The sequence below is a fragment of the Aethalodelphis obliquidens genome, unplaced genomic scaffold (genome assembly GCF_003676395.1).
Source record: "Aethalodelphis obliquidens isolate GAN/ISIS:26980383/991018 unplaced genomic scaffold, ASM367639v1 scaffold5, whole genome shotgun sequence".
Lineage (NCBI taxonomy): Eukaryota > Metazoa > Chordata > Mammalia > Artiodactyla > Delphinidae > Aethalodelphis > Aethalodelphis obliquidens.
The window spans coordinates 12,940,618-12,953,094 of record NW_020837949.1 but is presented as its reverse complement, the minus strand read 5'-3'; the positions used below and the strand labels follow the sequence as shown (position 1 = coordinate 12,953,094).

General features: G+C 42.0%; 1 protein-coding gene across 2 annotated transcripts; it reads right to left on the bottom strand.

Moving 5' to 3' along the window:
* Positions 1–2,525: 2,525 nt before the first annotated feature.
* Positions 2,526–12,474, bottom strand: MRPS33 (mitochondrial ribosomal protein S33). 2 transcript variants are annotated; one of them, XM_027101713.1, is made up of 3 exons: positions 12,385–12,474; positions 7,380–7,621; positions 2,526–3,950 (listed from the first exon to the last, which is right to left on the bottom strand). In XM_027101713.1, exons 2-3 carry the CDS (start codon positions 7,592–7,594, stop codon positions 3,845–3,847), a joined length of 321 nt encoding a protein of 106 aa, XP_026957514.1. In that variant the 5' UTR covers positions 7,595–7,621; positions 12,385–12,474; the 3' UTR covers positions 2,526–3,844. The 2 variants fall into 2 exon arrangements, with proteins under 2 accessions (XP_026957514.1, XP_026957515.1); XM_027101714.1 differs by lacking the exon at positions 12,385–12,474 and adding an exon at positions 9,303–9,411.
* Between the last annotated feature and the right edge of the window lie 3 nt (positions 12,475–12,477).

Here is a 12,477-nt window from a genome sequence, read left to right as displayed (position 1 = left end):
CTGGAACCCATGATTACATAACAATAAAATGCATTTTGGAACTTCCCTGGTGGTCCAGTGGTAAAGAATCCACCTTCCAATGCGGGGGACATGGGTTCGATCCCTGGTCCGGGAAGATCCCACATGCCGTGAAGCAACTAAGCCTGTGCGCCACAACTACTGAGCCCACGCACCTCAACGAGAGAGCCTGCATGCCGCCAACTGCAAAGCCCACGCGCCCTGGAGCCCGCGTGCCACAACTAGAGAGAGCAAACCCACACGCCACAACTAAAGAGAAGCCTGCATGCCACGACGAAGAGCCCGTGTGCTACAACTAACACATGGCGCAGCCAAAAATTAAATAAAATGTTAGAAACAAAAACAATAAAATGCATCTCACACTTATTTCTTCCTGAACCTATCATGCTGCATGTAAACACAGAGAACTTCATATTTTTAGCAGGTATTTGTCAACACCTTCTTGGAAAAATCTGCTAGTAAGACGTACCGATTCTTACTGGTCATACAAATAGCTGTATGTAAAAATATTTGATTAACCTTTTACAGTTTACCTAGTCCTTTTCACAAACATGATTTCATTAATCCAGTCAAGTATTATCAGGATTTGACAGAGGCAGAAAGAGGTTCAGAGGCGTTAAGTGACTTGAGGTCTCCCAGCCAGTGAGTAGAACTGTCACAAACCCATGACTTCTGAATCCAAACCCTAATCTCTCTTTACTATGCCACACTAAAGTCAAGGGCAAAATCCTTCATGCACACAAAACACTAAACATTAGAGGGAAAACAAATAGTTTGCGTCGTGACCAGAGAAATCCAACTAAACAATCTGGCTAGCTGAAACCTACAGTTAAAAGACTTTTTTTCTAGTTACAGTTAGTTCTTGTCTTAACCTTTGGTTACTGGTGTCCTGAAATGTGCTGGTTCCATGGCATCAAGAATTGACTAGTCCTCATGTACGACAATGTTCATTGCAGCTCTATTTACAATAGCCAGGACATGGAAGGAACCTAAGTGTCCATCGACAGATGAATGGATAAAGAAGATGTAGCACATATATACAATGGAATATTACTCAGCCACAAAAAGAAACGAAACTGAGTTATTTGCAGTGAGATGGATGGACCTAGAGTCTGTCATACAGAGTGAAGTAAGTCAGAAAGAGAAAAACAAATACTGTATGCTAACACATATATATGGAATCTAAAAACAAAAACAAAAAATGGTCTTGAAGAACCTAGGGGCAAGACAGGAATAAAGACGCAGACCTACTAGAGAATGGACTTGAGGACACGGGGAGGGGGAAGGGTAAGCTGGGACAAAGTGAGAAAGTGGCATGGACATATATACGCTACCAAACATAAAATAGCTAGTGGGAGGCAGCCGCATAGCACAGGGAGATCAGCTCGGTGCTTTGTGACCACCTAGAGGGGTGGGATAGGGAGGGTGGGAGACGCAAGAGGGAAGAGATATGGGGATATATGTATATGTATAACGGATTCACTTTGTTATAAAGCAGAAACTAACATACCATTGTAAAGCAATTATACTCCAATAAAGATGTTAAAAAAAAAATTGACTCGTCCCTCTCATCCTCTACTTTCCATCTGGTCCACTGTTCAGTACGGGCTGTCTTGAGCTGCACAGTGTTTACTGTATCAGTTGGTTTTAGGGTACAGCTGATGTACAAATGCATTTTAGCTTTAGTTCCTAATTTTCAGCATGGAGCAGCGCCACACTAACCTGCTGCTGAGTTGTCTACAGCTTCCCTATCAAACAGTGCTAAGGCTCCTTGGAGGCTCGGGGCCCATCAGAGAACCAACACACAGATTTTTGCCTTGTTTTCTGACTCAGGATAGCTGTTGGGATCTAAAGCAGTTATCCTCTTTAAAGTATCAACCTAATGCTCCTAAGTTCCTCTTACAGTTAGTCTTTCTCCCAAAGGTGGAGATGGCCTGATTCAGAACATCCATTTAGCTACACTGGATCCAGGCTACAAGCCTGTTTCTCAGTCCAGTGTCCTGGGGCCCATCCACCCACCAGGCTCAGCTGCATTGGCCAAGAGTAACAGTGCATCTGCACTTTTCTGAGCAAATCCCCAAGATCTTGTGGATACTTTACAACACACACATGCTCATTCACACAGTCTTAAGGACTACGGCTATTTATCTGTGTCCTCTAAAATTAGCATGTGCCAGGCATGTGGCAGGTGCTCGGGAAAGAGTTCTAACTGGATTCTCAGCCTTCTGCTGGAATTCACATCTATCAGATGGAATTACCCATTTTTAGTTAGTTTTTATTTTTACCAACAACTGTAATATAGGCCCTAGCTATACCATCTGGATTAGGCCTCTTTAAAAATATCATTTATCTAAGCATATGCAGCAGGATTCCTACTAGTTCAGGAATTATTCACGGGGCAGTTATTGCCAATACTTCCAGTGTTGGAGGGAAAGAAAATTATAGTTGGAGTAGTTGCTGCACACGCTCCTGCCTGTGTGCTTTGCTCTTTTCCTGAGAGAGGCAGGAACGAGGTTAAAGGTACTTTATTTGGCACAACAATGTGCATATAGTTACCACTTCTGTACTGTACACTTGAAAATCGTTAAGATGGTAAATTTTATGATTTTACCACAATAAAAACAAAGTACTTAAAAAATTTCCTTGATGGTGCTAGAGATCTTCAGAATTCTTGGGGAAAAAAAAAAATCAGAAAGCCCTTGCAACCTCATTGGAAACTCACTGCTAGAATATAACACAATGAGCATCGAGCTCCTCTACTGTGTACAACTCACCTCTCACAGAAATAACGTCTTACACACTTTGATCTCTGGTTAAGTTGGTTAAGTCCAACCTTTTTCACAGAACTTGCAAAGCCCTTCACAGTCTGGCCTTTGTCTATTTCGTTATGACTAACCCATACTAGTTAGTGGTCGTTTTTCCAATTCCTTGAACGGGACAATTTCTTCTTACCTTAGGGCTTTGCAAACGGCGTTCTCTGTGCCTCAAATGCTTTTCCACCATTTTTCTTCTGCCTAACTCTAATTTATTCTTCAGAGCCCTGCTTAAATATCATCTCTTCAGGGACGCCTTCTTTAAAATACCTAATGAGGTTTGGGCCTCTTGCTATCTTTGTGGATCGATCTATTGATCCATCCACACTCTCACAGAAGTCTGGTCTGGATTTTTCCTTTGTAGCATGTAATACAATTGTATTTATGTAATTATGTAATATTAGGCTCTCCCTCAGGACTGAAAGTTCCACAAGGTACGGACTGTTTGTTGCAAACCACTGTATTACCCGGGCTCTGGTAGCCTGTATACAGCAGGTACCCAATGCTCTCTTAACAGACGCAGCCTTTTATCCCACAAATTTATCTTACAGATATTCTCAAAGGAGTAGGTGGAGAGGCACATCAAGTTTGTGAGCTTGGTGGTGGAGACAGTAGCTGAACAGCCAGAGAGATGAAAGAGCTTAGGGCTGGCTAAGTGGGGAAGCAAGGAGGGAGTAATGAGGGTGTTCATTTAATGAGTTTCCCCTCCACTCCGCCAACATCCCATCCCCTCCCAAACAAGTCATTCAATAGTAACCATGCACTCATTTCTCTGGGGAATAAGGTAAACTTCAGATTACAGAACCAAGGTAAACAATGTTGCAGAATTAAAATGTGTTCAAGAAACCAGTCACAGTTCAACTGCATTAGACTTCAGCACGGAGATGACTGTATTCCTCTGAATAATCTTCAACTTAGGAAGCTTGTACTCCTCCAATATGTGGAGGGACAATAAATACACTTCGTCCTGCTCTTGGTTGCTGAGGGAGAAGCCCTCCCCTGATGGCCCAACACTATTTCCTTTTTGCTGCTCTCTTCCCTTCTCCTTTCCTTGGTTTCCCCTTTCCGCGAAGCTTCTTCAGACGCCGCTGCTCATCCTTAAAGTCCTGATGCTCATCTCTAAAAGAGAAAGAAAAAAAAAGTAGCCAGTATTTTTATCAGACTGGAAAGTACACCAATCTAGAATGTTCTCTTAGGTGGTTCTGGTTATCAAGCTTTGACTTCTACAGGGCGCATGCTCAGCTTGGTGAACAGAAAGGACAGGGAACCCCCGACATACAGATGGGCTGTGTTCCCAAAGTTCATTTCTAGGTCAGTTTTCCCTCACAGAAACAATGCTACCAACAGCTTAATTACCAAACCCACCCATGTAAACCTAGGTAACTAGGACACAACGCTAATAATTGCCCCAAATTTCCCTGTAACACTAAGACTAAGCACTGAAGGGGGCAGAAAGTGGGTATAAGCTTCAACAGCTACACGAGACCCTGAGGGGCCCAGGGATTAGCACCTGCTACAAAGGGGAAAGGTCTGGAGGAAGCTGCCCTGATGGCAGTGGATGATTCACACAAAAAGGCTGCCGGGGAAAGTCTCAGGCAGAAGGAAGCCGGATCAACAGACAGATCCTCCAGGTGTCAAGGCCGCCAGGACTGTCTGTACATACGAATGAAGACTGCCTGTACTGTATAAAAATATCTGCGTTCTAAGATCAAATACGGTCAGTATTCTTGGGGGACTGGCTCTAGGACCCCCCCCCAATACCAAAATCCACTGATGCTCAAGTCCCTTACGTAAAACAGCATAGTATTTGCATATTCTACACTCATCCTCCTGAATATTTAAAATCATCTCTACATTACTTACAACACCTAATACAATGTAAATGCTATATAAATAGTTGCCAGGTGTGTGGCAAATTCAAGTTTTGCTTTTTGGAACTTTCTGGAATTTTTTTTTTTTTAATATTTTTGATCCGTGGTCGGTTGCATCTGCAGATATGCAACCTGCGGATATAGAGGCCCTCAAACAGTATAGTGTTTAAATATGTAAGCTGTGGAACCCATTTGACCCTGGGTTTAAGTCACAGCTCCACCATTCAGTAGCTGTGTGACCTTGGATAAGGAATCTTCCCTCCCTGCCCCTTGGTCTCCTCACCTGTAAAAGGGTGGATAATGGCGTACCAATTAAATGTAAGAGAGGGGTTTGCTGGGCCCAATTTTTAACTCCCTAGGCTGTTTTACTTTATTTTTTTATTTTGGCCGTGCCATGTGGTCTGTGGGATCTTAGTCCCCCAACCGCATTGAACCCGGGCCCTTAGCAGTGAAAGCTCAGAGTCTTAACCACTACACTGCCAGGGAGTTCCCCCTAGGCTGTTTTAAAATAGATCCGTTTTATAGGGTATGATGTTTCATTCCATGAACATGATAGATACAACAGACCTCTTAGGGATCAGCTATGATTGCCCCCCAAATAAGTCATTCTCAAAAACAGAGTAATTCTTCTGAAATATAAGTCAGATCATGTCACTACTGTTTACAACCCGGCAAACTGCTCCCCGTTTTACTCAGCCCCCTGCACAATCCACCTCCTGTCCCACTGTTCTCCCCTCAGCCTGTGCAGCCCCTGGAACAGACGAGGAACATTCCAACTCAAGGCCTTTGCTCTGCTCTTGTCTCTGCCTTGCAAGCTCTTCCCTGGGTCCCACCTGGCTCACTCACCACCCTCAAGTCTCTGCTTAAGCCTCATCTTCTCAATGAGGCTAACCCTGACTGTCCTGTTTGATACTGTGCCCTGTCCTCTCCCCGCCCACTGAGTGCCCAGTCAGCACTCTTGATCCTGCTCAGCAGGCTCTACTGTTTTTCTTCCCTGTAGCACATTCAACTTGGTAACACACCACATAATTTACTTATTTAATATGTTTCCCCCTTCTCCTTCCCTCCCCGCCCCCCAACCTTTCCTGACAACCTCCTCCAGAGAGCAAGCGACCAAGGCAGGGGTCTTTGTCTCTGCTGATGAACCAGCCCAAGCACCTGCTTGGCTGAATGAGTCACTGTTTTTGAGAACCTGCTTCCCTCCCTGTTTTGTAGGTCTCTGAGTAAGATTTTCTTCATTGAAGACTGTCTAGTTTCATCCTGCCTGACTTCCCAGGAGGCCTTGTGTGAGAGGCACCATTTACCATAACTAGTGGCTAAATGTGAAAATAATTGTGCTTTTCCATGGATAACTAAATGCTAAGTATTTTTTCTCTGTCCCCAAAGATAGTCAAGGCTTTATTTTTCAAACAAATGGAGAGTAGCAGCAAACAAGTAAATTAAAATAACTGAATGTATTTAATTTGGTTATGGGTTATGATTTTCTACTGAGGACATCTACCTTCCAATGTTTTATTTGGGGTAAGAATAAAATTAATTTTTATTTTTTGAGCCGAGACTAATGGCAAGGGAGATAATCCCAAAAGCAATTCCAGAAATTCAAAATACGTCATGGACTATCATCTCTAGTAATATATTAACTAAGAAAATCTATTCTATTTTGTTCATTGCTGTTCCCCTTGTGCCCATCTTAAGCGCCTGTACATGGAAGGTACTTAAAAAAAAATCTATTGGATAAATGAATGTACCAATCTTTAGTTATCTGGAATCAACTATTAATTTTATTATATTAGCGCCAACAGTCCCAAATTAATGTTTGTACTGTTGCCCTAAGACAAGTCCAATTAAGACTTGTTAAATTGAAAAAAAAAAAGTAGGCATTTTAACTTTATACAATTATGTACTGTTTAAATTCTTTTATAATGAGCATGTATTTGTTTGGTAACTAAGACTTTTTTTTAAAGAAAATGGTCACATGGGTATTTGATCTTTTTTCTTTCTAGAGCAGTATATCATCTTAAGCACCCACTTCCGACACATACACAAACATACAAATGCATGGTGGAAAGAGCCTGCTACTCTTACTATTACATATTATTATCCTATTATAATGTTGATTACATATTACTCTTAAAGGTAAACTACAGCTTATTTAGACCAAATTCGTATACCAAAAAGGGTACCAACTAAAAGTGTCCAAAGAGGGTGAAAGGAAATAAGAAATCCTACAAAACTGCCCTCAGGAAAGGAAGGAGGCTCCCCCTCGCCAGTTAGGAAGCAGATCAGCCACAGGGCAGGGACTCCTTTCATCTGACCAACAAGAATGTGCTCAGTGTTTAGACCAGTTTTCCTCTGCATCCATTGAGTGCTCTTAGATTAATGACTAATTTAACATCTCACTATAGCTCAGTATCTAGTCAATGTTAGTCACATTTTAGACATAATTAGATTATGTCTTCCCATAAGTGCATGTTTCCTTTTTTTTTTTTTAAGTATATTCATTATGGATATTTTGAAAGCTTTCCCCTCCCACAACTGTACCTTTTGAACTACCTGGGCACTATTATAAGAACCACAAAACTATAAAGATAGAAAGGCTAATTTTTTCCTTTTCTGATCTACTAAACAAATTTCTTATAGGTTACTCTTCGTCTGTGTGTTTTTTTTTTGTCATTACCTGTAGAGTCCAAGAAAACGTAGTGTTCCCATGAGTGCAAAATAAGTGTTGTGATTAGGATACCAGTCATAAGTCTCCTTCCTCTTGGCCAAAGGCTGCTCGCTGAACAGCTTCACCACTTTCATGGATTTGGAATCAGCAGGCCTGGCAACTTCACCAAACAGCCGGGCACTCAGACGACTCATGCGCAAGGCATATTCTGAAAGTGACGACATTTCTTGCGCAGCAAGGAGCAAGAGTCCCTATAGAAAATGAGAAGAAAGATAAACAGGTTAGTGCAAGAAATTCCCAGATTATCGAATGAACGGTTTACAAAGTGAAAACACGGCAAGCCACACGTGAATCAGTTCACATCTTTGGCAGGATGTGCCTTGGCGTTGAGAAATATCCACAGTCCAAGTGGCTATTTCCTTTGCATGCTTTACATTTTTTGCATCTTTTTTTTTTTTTTTTTTTTTTTTTTTTTGCGGTATGCAGGCCTCTCACTGTCGTGGCCTCTCCCGTTGCGGAGCACAGGCTCCGGACGCGCAGGCTCAGCGGCTACGGCTCACGGGCCCAGCCGCTCTGCGCGCGGCATGTGGGATCCTCCCGGACCAGGGCACGAACCAGTGTCCCCTGCATCGGCAGGCGGACTCTCAACCACTGTGCCACCAGGGAAGCCCCTTTTTGCATCTTTTACATTTGGTGTTCACACACTATTATGCCCCAGCTGTACTGCCTCTTTTACAAGGAATGATTTTATGACTCAATAGGTTATTTACTGAGAGTCAGCTTACCTATTTGTAGGCTAGATGAGGACAGGGAAACAAGTTATCCTACCACAGCATTGTTATTATACCTTCAGAAAACACCTACCTCAGCAATCTGCATAATAACTATGCTGACTGCTTGCCACCTAAAGGTTTAATCATGGTGGAGAAATAATTATGCTGTTGTCTTTATTATCAGCCCTTTGAATGCTGTTCTCCTCAAGGGCTCCAGATGGCTCTAAGAACAGCTAATGAGTTATGAGGTCATTTAGCCTCCAGGTTGCTGGATTGAATTCTGCCTAGAGACTGAGAGCCAGCTGGGAAAAACAAAGATAGTAGTCTTATAGGAATTAACTCAACAGCTCAAAAGATTCATTTTATTCCTGAACAAAAGGCATTTATGAATTGTGATGTTACTTGCCTTATCTTCCATTTTATATATTCTGCTTTAATGAAAATTAGCTGAATTCTTATTAGCTGAAAACAGTAACTTTTTCTTCAGAGGCATAGAATGTTGAAATAGTATAAGAATGATATCTGTAATATGCAGAAATTATAGGTACTATATATCGAAGATTATATAGGTGATACATAAAAATCAAGAACGTTCACGGGTACTACAGCCAATATTTTATAATAACTGTAAATGGAGTATTACCTTTAAAAATTGTGAATCACTATATGGTACACTTGTAACATATAATATTGTATACCAACTATACTTCAATTAAAAAAAAAAAAGCATTTGAGTGTTCCTTAACTGAAAAAAAACAAAAAAACAAAGAATGTTGCTGGTGGAATAACCCTCATTCCATTCTAGTTCAAATGTAAGGGTACCTGTTGGCAGAATATGCTAATTTACATGAAATTTTTACAGTGAGATGAGAGTCTTTGCTGACTAAGACAGTATCCTGGGGGACAGTTCAGCTGGGATGAAAAGGAGTTGATCTCCAAATAGAAAAAAGGCATAAACCTATCTTGAAAAACCAAGAGAAGAAATATATTAAAAAACCCTCCTAAACAGGAATGCCGCCAAGTTAATTTCAAAACTGCTCTGGCAATTTAAATATCCAGTATTTAAATTAAAGAATTTTTCATGTCCATTCCAAGATCCATTGAAAGAGCAGAGGATGACCTCAAACCAATTTCAGAATGTCAGTCGCAAACCATTTACCTTCTGAACACCAACCGAGCAATCTTGGGCCAATAGCGCCACCTGAAGGCCAGCAGTGGGAGAACTGTCCAAGGTCTCTCCCCTCCAACCTGGGATCTGTGCAAACCTTATTTACTCCTTCCTTTTCCTTTCAGCACTCAGTTCTAGGATTCCTTTCTCTCCCAACTCTTGCTCCATTATGTGGATGGGGATGGATTGGGGTTGTCAGAGATGTATAATTTCATCAATGAGAAAAAAAGTCATTAACAGTTAATGTATAAAGAGAAAACAGTCAGTGCTACAAACCTCTAAAGGCCTTGCAAATTACCAGAAGTTGCCTTCAGAAGCTACAAAAAGTTTCTTTGCATGCATTATCTTTTGTCTTCTTTCCACCTTTAAGGTTATCTTTTTCCCAAACATCAGACAAAAAAACTTAAAAACAAAAGGTTTCTTAATCAACTTTTCTTTGTTTTGCTTAATTACCATTATGGCATCAGAACAGATTTCTGTTGCCATTGCACAATATTTCCACAATCAGTTATTTGTAAGGTGGTCTAGGAACTATCATTTTGCTACAAAATTTTCATGAAAATATGTTCTGAACCCCAAATCATTTTATTTTATTTTATTTTATTTGCGGTACGCGGGCCTCTCACTGTTGCGTCCTCTCCCGTCGCGGAGCACAGGCTCCAGACGCGCAGGCTCAGCGGCCATGGCTCATGGGCCCAGCCGCTCCGCGGCATGTGGGATCTTCCCGGACCGAGGCATGAACCCGGTCCCCTGCATCGGCAGGCGGACTCTCAACCACTGCGCCACCAGGGAAGCCCCCAATCATTTTATTTTTAAATGAAGAGGCAGCATGGAATCCTGAGGCCTAGGTTTGAGTACTGGCTCTGCCACTCATCAGCTGGGTTATTTTGAACAATTACCTATCCTCTCTAAATAATGAGTTTCCTTTTCGGAAAACAAAGCTTGAAGGACCACGTGAGAAACAAGACAGTGGCACTGAATCAATGGTAAACTAAAAAAAGAAAAAACGAAAAACCTGAACATGCTTGGTGTTCATACGTTCTATACAGACACATTTGTTTATTCCTTGTCCTCATTTAATCATGTAAAAAAGCATATGCACACTCCATGTAGGTGAACCTGCACCTCCCTGGAATGGTATCCTCACTTATAGACACTGACAGCCAGAGAAACATAGACGAGGGGACCAGCAGCTTGGTAACCTGACAGGTAGTAAGGAGGGAGGGACTCACTAGGACAGTGGTCACAGAAGCCTTCCCAGGATGCTAAGTTATCTCCATGCCCACCATGGAATGTAGCAAAGTACTGGGACACATAGCTCATAAATAATAAGGTCTCATTAGAATCCAATGGAAATGGTCATATCACAAAACCCAAGTCCTAAAACTTTTATGATGGAGAAAGAGAATAAGCCTCTCCAAACCTGAATCCTTTACTAGAAACAGAAACACTTGCTAAATAGAAGCAAACTGAAAATGCCTATGACAGTTGCCAACTACTGCTTTGTAGTCTCTTACAGAGCACAGACCTGTATGCTTCTGATGAAGTACAGCATAGGAGCTTGGTAAACCTTCCTGTTACATAGACTAAAACAGCTCACAAGTTCTGCTGTCCATAAATATTGGTCCTGAGACTGGCAAACTGCCACTCTATTAGCTTTACGTTTTTTTAAAGATTGGAAAGCCTTACCTAGGATTTTTCAGGACCCTGGTATGCCCCTTTACAGAAACTTTCAACTTTATCTTAAAAAAACCATGATGACCGTGTGAAAGACATTAAGGTAAAAGGCAAAAAAATTAGATTTTTATTCACATGAAGCTATTCTAAGGGGTAGAGAATAGTCACTTAAAATATCAAAGTTTCTTTAAATGTGAACTAAAGAAAACAGTATCATGAAGAAAAATTACCTGGACTTGAAAATGCTAAGCAAAAACAAATTACTGAAATGTGCCGGAGCAAAACATGTTAAGCCCATAGGAGAAAATATCCATCTCTTTACTTTAGCATAAAAGGCTAAGTTTCTCTGATCGTTCTGATAGGTCTGATGCATTTAAAAGGTCAGGTTTATACAGTAACTGGCTTTGGATTAGGTTTGCCTTTTTTCGTTGAAAAGTGCAGATAATGTGCAGGAGTTCTTAACCTGGGTAACCCTCAGTGTGGTGAATCCCCGGGGGGAACTTTAAAAGTGAATGCTGAAATGTGTGTGTGTGTGTGTGTGTGTGTAAATTCTGGTGGGGAGGGAGGTTTCTCAAAAACCACGGGTTAGTGGAGAGCGCCAGCTCTGGAGGAGAAAAGCTGGTTGGAATCTTGCCTCTGCACTTTAATGGACATATCGTGTTTGCAGTAGTATGTATTCTTTGCCTTCGTTTTCTCATCTACTACAGGACAGTTGTACTATCTCACTGAATTATGAGGCTGACGTGCGAAACTCATGGCCCAGGGCCTGCCCTAATAGAGTTATCAGGCCTCAAGGAACTCACACAATGTGCACACGTGTTTCACAGAAAAATCTAGACACAGTGCTTTTTTTTTTTAAAGCCCAGTACCGCTTATTTTACTGGGTCGCAGAGACACGAACGGCTCTGAATGGATGTCAAGCTTTACTCAATTCAACAAGAACACCCCCAACCTCCAACCGCCTGGATCACGCCTGCCTGTGATGGAAGCAACAGTGTCAAGTCAACCGACGTTTAAATCGGTAGCGCATTTCGCTAATATTTTTCTTAAATATCATTCAATCGTACTTTTCTGAAGCTGGTAACAAAACTAATCTGCACCCCCAGCCCCACAAAGCTAAGGCCAACTGATGAGCAGAGAAACCGAGCCTTGAATGCTGCCTAAACAGGAAGAGAGTAACTGCGCCGGAGAGGAAACTAGGCTAGCGTCCTTCGTTTGGTAAATCTCGCCAAGTTATGCAGGAAAAGGCCAAGTTGTTTGGGGGAGACCTGTGAAACCTCCGAGCTGCTTAATGAAATTGACTCGTCCTATTCCTGGCGACTCTACAAGGTTGGAGACCTCCGCAGGGTCTCTGCAGCCATTGCCCATAACTCACTACAGTCACCTACAGACTTACCTACTCGCAAGCCTCCTCTGCCGCGCGCCCCTTTCCCGGAAGGCCCGCCCCCCAGTTCCTGCCGGAGACTTCAGCGGGGAGCAGTAGAGAAAC

What these genes read in the sequence shown, in the direction of transcription:
- MRPS33 (XM_027101713.1), bottom strand. Translation starts at nt 7,594, where the DNA reads ATGTCGTCACTTTCAGAATATGCCTTGCGCATGAGTCGTCTGAGTGCC. An exon ending in CGTTTTCTTGGACTCTACAG is followed by an intron (nt 3,951 to 7,379) that starts GTAATGACAAAA and finishes TTTCTCTTTTAG; the next exon opens with AGATGAGCATCAGGACTTTA.